The sequence below is a fragment of the Cimex lectularius genome, unplaced genomic scaffold (assembly GCF_000648675.2).
Source record: "Cimex lectularius strain Harlan isolate CLEC.00 unplaced genomic scaffold, Clec_2.1 scaffold131, whole genome shotgun sequence".
In the NCBI taxonomy this organism is placed as follows: Eukaryota; Metazoa; Arthropoda; class Insecta; order Hemiptera; family Cimicidae; genus Cimex; species Cimex lectularius.
The window spans coordinates 1,375,456-1,392,461 of NW_019392685.1; the positions used below are offsets into that span (position 1 = coordinate 1,375,456).

At 34.4% G+C, this 17,006-nt stretch overlaps 1 protein-coding gene across 3 annotated transcripts in view; it reads left to right on the forward strand.

The window, feature by feature from the left end:
• LOC106663210 (dual specificity protein phosphatase 22) overlaps nt 1-17,006 on the forward strand; it is a 38,039-nt gene that overhangs the window by 1,891 nt on the left and 19,142 nt on the right. The window contains exon 1 of one of the 3 annotated variants that reach the window (XM_024225774.1): nt 13,765-13,878. The exons of 1 other annotated variant lie outside the window; for it this stretch is intronic. In XM_024225774.1, the coding sequence (XP_024081542.1) occupies nt 13,825-13,878 (54 nt within the window). In that variant the 5' untranslated portion in view covers nt 13,765-13,824. Of the gene's footprint in view, nt 1-13,764; nt 13,879-16,828; nt 16,912-17,006 lie in introns of those variants that run through there. One more of the 3 variants, XM_024225775.1, reaches the window with a different exon arrangement.

Genomic DNA, 17,006 nt, shown 5'->3' on the forward strand with positions numbered 1-17,006 from the left:
ACCCGCTTCGGCGTACAAGATCGGGGAGAAGGAATTCGTACTTGAAAGTTCCTATCGGACATGATTTTACGATGATGTAATAAATGAATGGAAAGACGCTGTTTTTCAAAAGCAAGCTTGGGTGTCACAAACATCATATTTACACAGAGCTTCCATCGAAGATGATGAGAAGCCATAACAAGTCTAAAGACCAAAAAATATACAAACAACCAAACTATAGAGTCAAAACTAATTAGACTGACAAGCGGCACTGTTTCAATTACTGATCGGCTAAAATTGTCACAAGTTATCAAGTATAAAGAATAAATTGAAACTGATTGTCATAAGCGATTTAAAAAGGGAGTTTCAACTAATGAAGAATGTTAGGCTTAGCCGCAGAGATGTTGTATACAAGGAGAAAATCTAATAACCGTAAGACTGTGTAACTTTTGTCTGCGGTGTTCATTCTTGGCCACGGGATTATCTTTTCGGGACAAAAGATTCGAAACAAGAGGCTTTGAAAATTAATCCGTCACCGGGGATAAATATAAAAAATGGAGTGGTGCGGGTGTGCATTTTTGTTAAGTTTACGTCCCCTTTCCTTCTTTTTCCTTTTTCCCGGACACGTGTGACATATAAGAGAACATTGCCTAGGAAAGGCCTTCCCGCATTGATTTAGATCTGCCCACCAACCCAACCTGAAAAAACTACAGGCGAAATTTTTCCGAATAATATACCTAATTTTTATTGTTACTTTATTTTTTAATTGTTGAAATACTTAAAGACTTATTGTTTTGGTAAGAGTCGCTAAATAGATAAACTGTATCGACATATTGTTAACAATAAGTAAATAATTCGATACTGTTCATACTTATTTTTTAAGTGTAAATTTAACCCTTCCAATTAGTCCACTTCAGATTATTAGGTCAGGATATCTACCCCACTGAGGTGCTGCAATTGATGTATTTTATTTGCAAACTAATCTTGGAAGTGGTAATAAATTGTAGGGTTTGGTTGGATTTGCATTATTACAGATTTAACATTATTGTGGAAAATAACTCTAAGATCCATCAAATAATTTATAGATCAGAATACAAACTTAAAATCCAACTTACATTTCTTTGTAATTAGGAGCATTTTAATATTTTAGAACTAGTTTTCAAAATTAATTAGAGACTTCGTAAAGATTAACCAATGGAAAACACCGTGAATCAGTGTTAGCTGACAGAGAGCCAGATGCGGAGATATTGCTTTAGTGCTAGCTGAGCTGGATTCAGATGATTAGGGATGGCGAAAACGTGAGTCAGTTTCACTTGAGATGGAGTCACATAAAAAGATAGTGAATCAGTGTCACTTGAGATGGGAGTCAGATGAAGAGATAATGAGTCTGTCACTTGAGATGGAGTTAGATGAAGAGATAGTGAGTCAGTGTCACTTGAGATGGAGTCACATTCACAGAACGTGAGTCAGTGTCACTTGAGATGGAGTCACATAAAAAGATAGTGAATCAGTGTCACTTGAGATGGAGTCAGATGAAGAGATAGTGAGTCAGTGTCACTTGAGATGGAGTCACATTCACAGAACGTGAGTCAGTGTCACTTGAGATGGAGTCAAATGAAGAGACAGTTAGTCGGTGTCACTTGAGATGGAGTTAGATGAAGAGATAGTGAGTCAGTGTCACTTGAGATGGATTCACATGAAGGGACAGTGAGTCAGGGTCAAGACGTTTTGCTTGATCAAGTATTGTCTTTGCAAGTGTTGACCCTTGACTAATAGATAAATAATAGTAAATAAAAACCTATTATTAACAATAAGTACATAATTTGCCATCTTTTGTAAATATTTATTAAGTATAAATTTAACCCTTCTAATTAATTTTCTAAGGATCATTAAGTCAGGCCATCTACCCCATTGGGGTGGCGCAATTGATTTCAGTTTTAAACTAATCTTGGAAATGGCTTTGATTTTAAATTATTCAGGCTAAACCAAAATTATGAAACCAATTGGAATTTATTTGAATTAAACATGTGTAATTAATTGTTAATTTTTACGTTATATGTAAGCCAATTTTTAAACTTTTTGAGTCAAGGTATAAGAAATTTTTCATGACATGTTCATTGGTTGAAAAGAAAGAGCTTTCTCGAAATTCTGATTCTGAATGAAATCATTCCTTTAAGGGTAAAAAAGGGAGGCACTTTTTTTATCTCTCCATTCTAACGGGTAAACTCTTCCCGCAGATATTCACGGGTTGGATAAGCCGGAGGGTTAGCATATTTTCCCCGATAATCCAGGAATTTGGATTCAACATAACGCGGGACTGAGCCCTCCCCCTAATTTAGACGAGGTAATTTTCACTTCGGAGATTTTTCTAGGGCGGCCCACCACCGTTACGGATCTGCCCCCACAGACCCGATCTGAAACATGCCGAAACGTATTTAAATGGTAGGAAAGTTATAAAAATTGACATTGTTAATATGATTTGCTCGGTGGATTAGGGTTGTATCGTTGGAGTCACGCGACCGATTTCACGCAATCCCACCCCTTGAAAAAAAATTCTATACTTTGAAGAACGTGATTTCTCAGAGAAAATCCGCCTATAAATTAATCCAACCCTTTAAAGTTTTCTCGCCATGTTCACATCAGTTAAATCGTTTATCGACCCGCGTGTATTTTTGACACGACTCAATGACGTTTTATCTCGAAATAATTGCACTTTTATTTTATTTTTTTTTTTGAGCAGCGTTTTGATCAGAATTGATCGTTTATTCACGTTGAAACCCATGAAACTGCTGTCAACGAATCGGAAATTGCAAAATAATCTTTATTCTGGAGTCAAACGTAGTTACAGCGATTTAAGCTTTATAAAGCTACAGAAACATGCCATTTTATATAAAAAAATATGTACATATAAAGTTGTAAATACAAGAGGTATACAAAGATACGGGACAATGAACTTAACACTTGGCCGATAGAGGGAGGAAAAGAATTGGAACCGAAAGAGTGGAAATAAACTATGCGAGAAAGACGAGGTTTTAATAAAGAAAAGGGACTGATCTACGGTATTAAAAGCTTTATAAAAAAATCGAGAAGGACAGGAATGGTTTGTCAGTAGCAGTCTGTTTGTTAGGAAAGACAACTTAATTAGCTTTACAGGATTTCCATAACTACTTTAATTTGTCCAACAATTGACATAATCCGATAAAAACCATAAATGATCCAGTCAGGTTTTCCCAACAGTTATTATTAGAGACAGAGTCAATATACGTGAGTTGAATGATTATAGGTTAAATCGTCCATACTGTATAGTTTTTTAATAAATCCCCAGGATATAGATGGTCGAGAATCGGTCTTCAACTATGTTTTATTTCTTCCAAAATTATCTCCAGGAGTCGATAATTAACCTCCCTGTGAAGTTCGTGCACTGTGAATTATATGTCGTTTGCATGTTGATTTATCGACGAACGGTTCTGCGGTTGTTGAAGCTTTGGCGCAATGCCTTTCCTATGAAACCGAAAAGGATTTTGCTTAAAAAAAAAAAATAAATGGCTTTGTAAAGAAAAATTATTTATTAAATCTATAACTCAATAACTAAACGACTTCAGACTCAGAAATAACCTTCAGAAGTTTTTATCTTTCAAAACCATTCGTTGACAAACCCCTCGATTTTTAAACTATCCCTTTCATTTAATTTTTTTACGAGTGATTTGCGACTCGAGCATCTCTTCATTCTAGGGGAAAACTGTGAAACTTTTTCTTGGCTTAGAAGGGTAATAGCGACCTCTAATTGGGGTTGATCAGTAATTTAATTACAGGAGTTTATTTAATTACTCTGAGAATATAAACAGTGGAAGTTTTATCAAATTAATTGCCTCTGTTTTTACTCAGCTCTTCTTATTTGATATGATTATGTGCGGTGAATAAAAAAAGCCTTAATTGTAATGTATTGGACGGACAGATTGTTCGACCTTGATTTATGTTTATTCACAATAGTTAATATCTTGTATTCAATGATAATATTACAGTAGGTCCTTAGGGTTCTTAGGAGCTAAGGCCAATTTTAACGAAGTTCAAACTTATGCTTGAACATTGACATGATTGGTTTATTAAGAAATCAAGTACATTAGTTCTCAGAGGGGGTAACTGTATCCTACATATTTTAAGTGTGTCCTTGAGATTTTCAGACACCAAGGAAATATATTTTAGCTGAAAACATGGTTTTCACGCGAATAATTAAAAAAAGCTAATTTTTGTATTTTTCAGGACAATTAGCTCTCTGGGAGGGCGTAACGAGGGTTGCCTAGTATTGAGCCCAGCTGAGTTTTACAGAATTGCAGGATAAAAATTTTGTTTCAGACAAAACTGATTATATGACGTTATTGGTTTATATTGGAAGTAAATCATCCACATAATTATTTCAAAACAAATAAGAAGAAGAAATATGCTATCTGGGAGGGAGTGAGGAGTGTATTCTAAATATTTAGCTTTGTTGAGCTTTCAGTACTCTAAGGATAAAAAATTGGTTAAAACTATGCTGATATAATTGACCAATGAAGTATGTCAAACTAGTAAATTTTTAGAAATGGCTAATTTTCTGGTATTTTTTATGATAAATAGCTCTCTGGGAGGTTGTAATCAGTTTTTTCTAATTATTTAGCTTAGTTNGATAATCTGGCCGAAACATTACCAACACATTTTTTCCCTTCGTCGGCTCCTTTCACCTCAAAGAAGCCGACGCCTTATACAAAAATGTCTTTTCTATACCGACATTCTATACCCACCCCTTCAAAATCCAACGTATATAAACACAAAATAGCAAAATCTCACTGGCACTCTCGACACGACACGCAAGAATGTCACAATTATACAGAAGACAAACACTTTGAGTGATTAGAAATACTTTGATTGAATATATAAAATATATTTTGCATTGTATAAATTCACTTTTCCACATCCAAAATGTAATTGTAATATGTAAACAGTGTTTGTAAATCCCAGGCTCTGAAGATGATCTTAATAAAGATCGAAACGTTGGCACGATAAAGAAAATGTTTTTCTGAAACCTACATCACACCAGACCGCATTTCACGATTTCTAAATAAATATCGATTAACGGTCACTAATCACCACACATTAATATTTAGCTTTGTTGAGTTTTCAATTCCCTAAGGATAAAAAAATTAGTGAAAACCATGTTGAAATACATGTTAACATAGTTGGTTGATTGGTATTCAAGTAAATTTTTAAAAATAGCTAATTTTCTGGTATTTTTATGATAAAATAAATCTCTGAAGGGTGGTGACCAGTGTTTTCCAATTATTTACCTTAGTTGAGCTTTCAATTCCATGAGGATAAAAAATTTGGTCAAGCCATGTTGAAATACATATTGACATAATTAGTTAATGAAATATACCAATCAAGTAAATTTTTAAAAATAGCTAATTTTCTGGTATTTTTATGATAAAATAAATCTCTGAAGGGTGGTGACCAGTATTTTTTAATTATTTACTTGAGCTTTCAATTCCATAAGGATAAAAAATTTGGTCAAAGCCATGTTGAAATACATATTGACATAATTGGTTAATGAAGTTGGTCAATCATGTCAATTTTTAAAAATGGCTAATTTTCCTGTATTTTTATGATAAAATAAATCTCTGAGATGTGGTGACCAGTGTTTTCTAAATATTTACCTTAGTTGAGCTTTCAATTCCCTAAAGATAAAAAAATTGGTTAAAACCATGTTGAAATACATGCTAACATAATTAGTTAATGAAATATACCAATCAAGTACATTTATAAAAATAGCTAATTTTCTGTATTTTTATGATAAAATAGCTTTCTGGGAGGTTGTGATCAGTGTTTTATAAATATTTACCTTAGTTGAGCTTTCATGACTCTAAGGATAAAAAAATTGGTTAAAACTATGCTGAATATATTGACATAATTGGTTAAGGACGTAGGTCAATTAAGTAAATTTTTCAAAATAGCTAATTTTCTGGTATTTTCATGATAAAATAAATCTCTGAAGAGTGGTGACAGTGTTTTCCAATTATTTACCTTAGTTAAGCTTTCAATTCCATAAGCATAAAAAATTTGGTTAAAGCCATGTTGAAATACATATTGACATAATTGGTTAATGAAGTTGTTCAATCACGTCAATTTTTAAAAATAGCTAATTTTCTGTATTTTTATGATGAAATAGCTCTCTGGGAGGTGGTGACCAGTGTTTTCTAAATATTTAGCTTTGTTGAGCTTTCAATTCCCTAAGCATAAAAAATTTGGTTAAAACTATGTTGAATATATGGACATATTTGGTATAAAGTAAGTTAATCACGTAAATTTTTAAAAAATGTTAATTTTCTGGTATCTTAATCCGTGGAACGTTGTGATCAGTGTTTTTTTAAAAATATTTACCCCTTGTTGAGCTTAAGTTAAAATGTTAAGTAAAACAAGTAATATATGTTTGAATTTAATCAATGGTTTATATAATTTTTAGGGGGTAAGGTTCAACTGGATTTTATTGATTTTTATGCTTTGTCCTTTCCCAAATTGATGGGCTGTTGGGAAGATTGATTGTTTCTCGCCCGTGATCCATTTCCTTTTGCCGACAGCATATTAGGTTAAGCCTGTATATTAAATTTGAACCTAATGCCAATTTTTGTGTGTCATAGAATGGATCTTTCGAGTACAATGGAAATCCATATATGGAGTCGATACATAGCTAAAAGTCGAGAAAAGCTAGGGTGTTGTTTGTTCGTGGATGTGGGTTATTATCGATTCCCTTTGTTGACCGAAGGCCCTCGGCCATTGTATCTTGGTAGGAAAGCCTTTGAGGCTCGAGCTGCTAAAAGGCTCAGGAGATTAGGACAAATCCCTCGGATAAATTCTTCAAGGAGTGTACCGTGACTAAAATTGAAAATCTTGAAAGTCTTAAAATAAATTTAAAAAATCAATTTAGGATTATTATGAATAATCGGAAAACGTCAAATATAAAAAGATTTTTCTCGTAATAAACAGAACGTGTTTTTTTAACAGTGAAATATCACGTCGGGTGTAAATTAGGAAATTCGATACAGACGAAAAGCGTGTAGATTAGTCTACGAGTTTATAGTAAATTACCCCCTGGTAATTTCCTCCTCTGGGTTAAGTGGTAATTAGCGAAGTGGTTTTCTGGTATCACTCCGGACAATGCCGTGGATATTTGGCTTTAATTCACTTCTGATTGAATGTTTGCCTTTCTTGACGTTTATATAACACACATGTAGAATTAAAAGGCCATTAAATCCGCTTGATTAGTGGGCTTGCGATGGACATTATTGGGCACTTAATGAAAAAACTGTTCGTTGGATCCATTTCATTGGACTGGCCCTCTAATTTAAACCATTTATTTGATCGAATATCGAGACGGTTGACTTAAAGTAACTTACTGCTTAAGTCAGTTTCAAAAATAAAATTCAAATATAAAAATATAACGAATCCACGAGTATCCTACTTCAACCACAGTTCCGGACAGTCCTTGTGCCTTCTGGCTTTTTGTCCTTTTTGACTAGATAGATAGATAATAATGTTTATTTACAATAAAAAATTATTTTACAGAAAATATTCAGTACATAAAACATCCTAGACAATAGCCCACAGGCTGTCTGTCGGGTTGCCAAAAGAAAAAAAAAACAGAATAATATTAATAATGTTAATAATACGAATACTAATACTAATAATACTAATACAAATAGTCATAATTTACACAATACTTTATTAATAATTCCCTAAATTCACTAATTTCGTGGTCCGCTTGACCAATTAAACATTACAATTAATTAAGGTTTTTAGTTGAGATGAAAAAAAGTTAATGGCACGAGAGGGATTCGAACCCACGACCTTCGGCTAGATACGCCGCTGCTCTACTACTTGAGCTGCCGTGACCTCGATCCACTCGGACACCAACTTCCCATCTCAACCGCACCTTTTGAATTTTCTCTCCTTTTTGCCATTTTTCAATACAATGATAAAACGTTTTGGATGTATGTCAGATGCAGGCTTAATGTGTTGAAAAACAATGGGTCAATCCCTGTCTCCAAATATAAGACATAATCCGGTGTATCCTTTCTTAAGGAAAACAACCTTTTGACAAAATATTTATTCAATTTCTCCATACTGTCATACCATTTATAGCCCCAAACCTGAACTCCATATAACAAACATTACCGCCTTAGAAACAGAGTTAACTTTTTGACTGTTCTAATCGATAACCCAAATCGACACCATTTCGGTAATCGTGGCTTTTTTAGCTACCTTAATTGAACTGTCTCAACCAAGCAATCAACAATTTATAAGAAAATAAAATTTAAATAATGTAATAGAGAGAGGACAGAAGCTTGCGGAAAAACTCGTTAAAGGACCATGGTAAAAACTAACATATTAAACTTAGAGCAGGATAGAAGATATTAGGTCTGCTGACTGGACCCTGGAGACAGAAAAATTATTGATTAAATTGACACTGCTGGTCGTTAAAAATCCCAAATGGTTGAAATCGGTCAAGGTTTTCCAAGCGTCGTGATATAATCAATCCATCAATCTCCATACACCACAGGATGCTTCTCCATCCGGTAATTCTTAATAATGCTGATTTGCAATTCTGCTAAGCGTGTCAATGGCCAAAGTTATATTCGCACGCTAACAAGTAAATCAATAATTAGAGTAGTACGAAGAGCCTGTGTTAATATTGAGTGTTCAATCCACTCGACAAGTTGCATGTTAAACCGGCGGATCCTTCCCATATAAAATATTCAAACGGCGGAGATAACACTGCCGACATAGTCGTTCCACGATAACCTGGAAAATTACACCAACGTGTAAAAACTGCCCTGGTGATTGAACCCGGATTTAATCGAAAAAAAGCAAAACTAATTATATTTTATTGTTTAATATACCCGAGAAAGGTCTTAGGACGATAAGTCGATCAATAATTAATCGTATCAACCATGGGATCTTTGTGTTAATACTAAAGATTCTGACAGAACAGTGCTACAATCAAATCGATTAGAAGGTAGTATATTATTTCAGGTATCATTATTTCAAACACGATCTTATAATTAAGTTTGACAATTAATTAATCTTTATGTAAGGTATTGGTTGAGATAAAATAGTCAGTGTCACGAGCGGGATTCGAACCCACGACCTTCACCTAAATACGCCGCTGCTCTACCACTTGAACTATCGTGACTGAAAAATGGCAAAGAGGATGGAAAATTCGAAAGGTGGGGTTGAGATGGAAAGTTAGTGTCACGAACGGGATTCGAACCCACGACCTTCACCTAAATACGCCGCTGCTCTACCACTTGAACTATCGTGACTGAAAAATGGCAAAGAGGAGGGAAAATTCGAAAGGTGGGGTGAGATGGGAAGTTAGTGTCCGAGTGGATCGAAGTAAAGATAGTTCAAGTGGTAGAGCAACGGGGTATTTAGCCGAAGGTCGTGGGTTCGAATCCCGCTCGTGACACTGACTTTTTTATCTCAACCAATACCTTCAAAAATTAATTAATTGAAAGATATTATTTGGCCAATCGGACCACGAAAACTAGTGAATTTACTAAGTATTACGTTCATTCGTTTTTAATTTTGTATGGGATCGATTTCAAGAATTTGAAATTAATTCATGCTCTGTTCTTCTGATTGAGAAATGGTTAAATTGTTCGGGATGTAAAAGTCGGCTTTTTCTCGGATCAAGTGTTTGCCTAGGGAATCGGCTGGATGGAAGAAGGGTCCATTTCCCACGAGCTCCACTTCACGGGGGTCAGTTCGACTGTGAAATCCGGTTAAATATTCCTTTTTAAGGGGTTAACGAAGACCAGGAAGCTGATTACATCGAATTCAATTTAACGCCGTTTCTTTGAAATAAATAACATACCAATTTTTTAGTCTGAGAAGAGTTTTTCAAATACATAATGGTCGGGATTGTTCATTAAGAACCTAATAGGGGCCGTAAAATAAGTCCTTGGCGTTTTGAACTAGTTCTGTTTTATAACCATTATGTTTTGAAACTTAGTTACCAAAACTGACAAGGGCACGGGAGCTGGAGTCTTCGGGTTGAAGCCAAATACCGAACTGACGGTAATCCTAGGTAAATATGCTATAGTTTTCCAGTCTGAAATATAGTGATTGAACAAGGCTCCAGAGAAATAAAAAGACTAGGAATACATTCCCGGAAGATTGCCATTTTCTCTGACAGGCAGTATAGAGGCAACGAAAAGGTGTTGGACTCTCTGGGTCCTGAACCCTACTGTTGATTAGCATCCTGCCACAAAAGAGCATACATCTTAAAATGGATCCTTATTGAGTCCAAAACCGCCACTGGCAAAGCTGATTAATTACCTTATTAATTAAACTGAAGCTGGCCATAAAAACTGAGGAGCACATTAGATCTATTCAGGTCGAGGTGCAATAGGCCTTGTGGCCGCCTCTTTTATCCCTATTCCTATTCTTATTGTTTACACACTCTGAAAATGGATTAGTTAAGGTGTTAGCATTCTTAAAATGATGAAAAAACTTTAATGGTTCTTTTATAACTAACAGAAAACCGCAGTTCAGACAGCTAGATGCTATTGTAATATTTTTGATGTGCATGCTGATAACTCAGGAGAAAAGCAGTGTCTGTTAGCTTCAGAAACATAAATTTTGATGGTAGACGCCAAGCTGGCCGTCCTTCGATCTTTCATGACGACCAAATTCGAGCTTTTATCACAAATAAACGACAATCAATGACACGAGACATGGCAACACATCTCATACAAACTTAAAAAAAAAAAAATTGTCATTCCTCAAAAGATTAGTAATTATCATATTGTGGCAACAAATGATTATAAAAAGACTTCGTTTTGGTTAAAATAAACGAATTTTTTATTATCCGCAATTCAATTTAATGTATATTTGATTAATTTTCTATAAATTTCTTTTAAGGAAAAATCTGACCTTAGTTACTTAATGTCAAAAGGATTGGATATTATCTATATATTATTATATATTACTTTTAATAATTTATACACTTTACATACATATATTATATTACTTACACACACATACAGGGTGTCATTTTTTGACGCACCATTGGAAAATCAACGCGGGTGCGTTTAAATCTGACTCGAGGCTTATTTCCTTTGATTAATACGTTAATAAAAGAAAGTGCGGCAATTTTCGGTGCACCATTGGAAAATCAACGTGGGTGCGTTTAAATCTGACTCAAGGCCAATTTCTTTTGATTTTAACATTAAAAAAAGGGAGTGAGTCAATTTTCGGTGCACCATTGGAAAATCAACGTTGGCTCGTTTAAATCTGACTCAAGGCCAATTTCTTTTGATTTTAACATTACAAAAAGGAAGTGAGTCAATTTTCGGTGCACCATAGGAAAATCAATGTTGGTGCGACTAATTATGACTCGGCACATTTTATTTTGTTAGTCTCGTACCAAAAAATAGGCGAGTCACTTTTCGACGCACCATTCGTTACAAATTACTTTTAGTAGGTTGGAAGGAAAATAAACAAAACCATTATTATTAAAACATTATTCAAACACAATGTAAAAATTAAAAAAAAAATCTTCACAAATTAATCTGATTAAGGTTTAAGAGTATTTTTTTCTGGTAAAGTAAAAAAATTAAATAATTTGTTTGAATAACGTTTTAATAATATTGGTTTTGTTTATTTTCCTTCCAACCTACTAAAAAAAATTTGTAACGAATGGTGCGTCGAAAAGTGACGCCTATTTTTCGGTACGAGACTAACAAAATAAAATGTGCCGAGTTAGATTTAAACGCACCCGCGTTGATTTTCCAATGGTGCACCGAAAATTGACTCACTTCCTTTTTTTAATGTTAAAATCAAAAGAAATAGGCCTTGAGCCAGATTTAAACGCGCCAACGTTGATTTTCCTCTGGTGCACCGAAAATTGACTCACTTCCTTTTTTTAATGTTAAAATCAAAAGAAATTGGCCGTGAGTCAGATTTAAACGAGCCAACGTTGATTTTCCTCTGGTGCACCGAAAATTGACTCACTTCCTTTTTTAATGTTAAAATCAAAAGAAATTGGCCTTGAGTCAGATTTAAACGCGCCCACGTTGATTTTCCAATGGTGCGTCAAAAAATGACTCACCCTGTATATGTATATATATTTCTTTACTTTACATACAAGAACTTTTATTAATTTTTTCTATAGGTGTTTTGCGAAAATATGTCATTTCACCAAAGCGTTATAATTATCATATTGTGGTAACACTGTGGGCAACATTGATTTTGTAAAGAAACATTAGTTTAATTCGTTAGTGTTTTTTTAATGTAAAAAGAAACGATTATAAAAATAAACGTCTTTTAGGCGAGGATAACCACCTTTTTATAATCAAACTATTCTAGTTTAATTTATATTTGATTAACTATCGATCAAATTTTCTTCAGGGCGAAATCTGTACTTAATTATTTAATATAAAACGATCGAATTTTACCCACATTGTATATTAATTGCTTTTCACTTTTTCGATGGGCTGTTAAATGATGTCACTCTTGAAGAGATTTAGAATTATTATATGTTGGCAACACTGTGGGCAACGCTGATTTTGTGAAGAAACGCTAATTTAATTCGTTAAAGTGTTTTTTTTTATGTAAAAAGAAACGATTATAAAATAAACGTCTGTTAGGTGAGAATAACCACATTTTTATAATCAAACTATTCTAATTTAATTTATATTTGATTAAGTTTCGACAAAAGTTTCTTAAGAGCGAAATTTGTAACCTAAAACGATCGAGTTTTACCCACATTGTATATTAATTGCTTTTCACTTTTTCGATGGGATGTTAAATGATGTCACTCTTCAAGAGATTTAGAATTATTATATGCTGGCAACACTGTGGGCAACACTGATTTTGTAAAGAAACTCTAATTTAATTCGTTAAAGTGTTTTTTTTAATGTAAAAAGAAACGATTATAAAATAAACATCTTTTAGTGAGAATAACAACATTTTTATAATCAAACTATTCTAGTTTAATTTATATTTGATTAAGTATCGGTCAAATTTTCTTCAGAGCAAAATGTGTACTTAATTATTTAACCTAAAACGATCGAATTTTACCCACATTGTATATTAATGGGGTTTTCACTTTTTCCATGGGCTGTTAAATGATGTCATTCTTCAAGAGATTTATAATTATCATATTTTGGCAACACTGCGGGCAACACTGAATTCGGGAAGAACCGTTAGTTTAATTCTTTAAATTTTTTTTTCAATGTAAAACGAAACAATTATAAAAATAAAAAGCCGGAAAAATTTATTATCACACGATTCAATTTACCTTATATTTGATTAATTGTCTATCAATTTAGGCGTTAAGAGGTTTTCCAGCATTAAAAATTAATCTGATAATAGTTGAAGCATCCCCTGCTTTACATATTTCCAAGTTGCCACCATCCCTAGAGATTGTATTTTTTCCAGAGTAAATTATGTGTTACATTATCAAAGAAGAAAAATTAAGAAAAACAGTAGTGTTTTCCTTTCAGAATATATTATGTTGCTAAAATACGTAAAATAAAAAGGTGATTTAGAAAGTGAGTCATTTTTTTGATGTTGATCAACAGGAATGTGAGTGTAAGTCGGTCGTAATTATCTCGTAAAGGGTTTTTGATTTTCTTCTTCTTCTTTTTTTATAAATGAAAATCGCTGTCGGACTCTTGCCCGGAGAAGAGGGAAAGATACGACACGTTAACGGCTCTCAGAATGAATAAACAGGATGTAAAGTGGGGGTCGCTAGGTGACGGTATCGTTTGTCATTTCCCGAAGCCGAACACCAGTTGACGTCCGACGACGATGCCACCCAAGTTGAAATTCCAAAAGAATTTCGTTTATAAAACTCCGTCTAAGGTAAATGATTTTGATTTTCCACTTGTCCTACTGTTTCCCCGCTGAAAACCAGCCCACTCCCGTGCGTTCACACTGCTTATAAATAGTGTACTATTTTCTACTCTGATCTCACCGGCCGCGATTATGCGCAGTATCTCAATATCACGAAATACCATCCAGGAATAAAAGCAATATGCTGAATTTATACAAAACAATATTGTAATTCGTAAAAACAGCTGTAGAAAATGACGCGTAGTTTTTTCTATTGTAGATTGTTTCAAAATAAATCATTCAGGGTTGAAATTATAAATAGAAAAAACCTATTGAACGAGCTATTGTGTAAACAAAACGAAATAATCCCGTAGATTTGTTTACAAAATCAGTTTGGGCTCAAGGACAGTCGGCCCCGCATTCGTGATAGTACTGCGTTGCACATGACATTTCCGTTGTCTTTTCAAAAGACGGATAAATGATTTAAAGACTAGGTTTGAACAGATGTAAAATTAGTACGGATCATCAATTATCATCATACAGTCCGGGATCTATTCATCAAAGACCGCGCCAAGAGTAGACGTGAATGTGTGACGCGAACAATGGGAATAAAAGACGTATCGCTTAAACATCGAGAAACTATTGTCGTCCGGAGAATTCACAGTTTTTCCCCCTTTTGTCGAATTATCGATCCACAGGGGAAAGGAGAGCTAGGCAAACTGGCAAACAGAATACGGTGAGTGAGAGGTGATTAAATACTTGCTAACCTTGAGGGACAAGTGGAACAGCAAGGGCGTGAAAAGCGATGGTACACATGCCAGAAGAGTATAGATATAAAAACACACTCAGTTAGTTTTAAATTAAAAATAAGGGATATTTGAAAGAAAGTACCCCTTTATCAGAACATTAAAACAATAAATCATTCAATAATTTACAAATTTAAAATATATGACCATCTAATCACAATATTGAAACTTATGGGTTTAAGCATTGACAAGAATGAACTATAAGAAATATAATTTCTTTCACTTTATCCAATTTAGGGGGCAACACATTTAATTTTTCCATAATAACGCCAGCAAAAATATTCATAAATTTAATCCCAATTATGAACAATTAAAAAATGTTTTATAAACAATATTAATTACAACGCTGCTAATGGGTTACAAAATATAGCGGACGTTAAAAATGAGTTGCGTGGGTTGGATTGGCACAGATGCTCTCACGTATCAAGAGCTCGGTCGAAGAGGGATCATATTCACTTGGCTAAAAATACATGCTAACTAAAAACGCGAGGTGGACACGAGGGACACATTCGGGCAAAAGCCCACCGGCGTGTAGAGAAAGGTTGAAATAGAGAGAGAGAGAGAGCGAGAGAGAGAGAGAGAGAGAGAGAGAGAGAGATACACAGAGTCAGAATAGAAATCAGAATTTTAAAGGAAACGAAAGAGATAAAGATTGAGAGAGAAAGAGAGAAATAAAGAGATTTATAGAGAAAAATAGAGATAGATCAGAGAGAGAGAGAGAGAGAGATACACAGAGTCAGAATAGAAATCAACATTTTAAAGGAAACGAAAGAGAGAAAGAGTGAGTGATTGAGAGAGAGAAAGAAAGAAAGATAGAGAGAGAGAAAAAAGATAGAGAGAGTGAGAGAGAGAAAAAAGACAGATAGATAGATAGATAAAGAGAGAGAGAGAGAGAGAGAGAGAGAGAGATAGAGCGAGAAAGAAAGATAGATAGAGAGAGATAGAGAGATAGTGAAAAATAGAGAGAGAGAGAGTGAAAGATACAGAGAGAGAGAGAGAGAGAGAGAGTGAGAGAGNAGATAGATAAAAAGATAGCAAACATAACAGAGAGGGAGTCAGTGAATGAGAGATAGATAGTGTGAGTGAGTGAGTGTGAATGAGTGAGTGAGTGACTAAAAGTGATAGAGGGAGGGAGAGATGGAATAAGAAACGAGAGGAAAGAGAGTCTCAAGTCAGAAAAGAGTTCAAAATTTTAAAGGAAACAAAAGCGAGGGATAGAGTGAGTGGGTTTGTGAGAGAGTGAGAAAGAGGAAGTGTGAGTGAATGTGTGCGTTAGAGTGAATGAGTGAGTGTTGGTGATTGAGAGATAGAGCACGAGAGAGATGGAATAAGAAACGAGAGGAAAGAGAAAGAGCGTTGATAGATTAACAAAAGAGAGTAGAATGTTAGTGTTGTGAAAGAAATGAGGGTGAAGGAAACAAATCGTTTTACAAGAACAGTTACCTTTGAAGAACAAACCCATCTTCTGTCTAGTCTAGAAGTAATGGAGCAAAGAAAAGAGGAATGGGCAGTGTTGACACAACATACGGCTGCTATAAATTCAAATCGGATATTTACCTTCTAAACGATAAACCTGGTGGGAGGTTAACTGGTTCTGTAACAGAAAACAATATAACCGGATTATAATTACTTAAAATTATCAAAGGTTTAGCATGAACATGCGACAATATTGATTTGCAGTGGATTAAAATCAGTCTTACAGACTACACTTGGTAAAACCCGTTCTAGATTTTCATTACTGTTGTTTTTAAGACTGATTTCAACTGTTTTTCCAATTGTGAAAATGTCCGCACGTCGAATAAGGTGATTTATCGCTTTGGGAACGTTTAAATCTTTTATTTATCCAGCGTGATATTCGAAATCCAGTGAGAGGTTTATCGTTCCGACGCCCTCGGTGTATCGTATCGTTGTCCGGTCCCGGGAGAAAAATCAATTTCCGGCGGATTTTCACCCCTCCTGGGGAAATGCTGGAAGATATGAGCTTTGAAATTAGCAGGTCGCGGAATAGGGTCATCGACTCGCTTTCCTCGCTGCACGCGATTCGAACAAAGAAATCCCGCGTTTTCGATTTGGCCTTTCACCTTTAAGAAAACAAATGCAAACTGCATTTCTTCACGCTCAGACTCAAACAAAATAAAAAAAATTGATATGATTTTAGTGTTCTGTTTCTATGGAGTTCCCAAAACGTTTTTATTAGAAAGAAAAAAAATCAAAACTTAATTCCCTTTTTGTTATGTCATGGCTAAGACCCTCTCAGGTAAGCAATAATGGTTACAATAATAAATTCATCAGATTATTATCATCGACCCTGGTAAAGGGTTTCAATCTCAAAGTTAAACACAATAAGTTAAA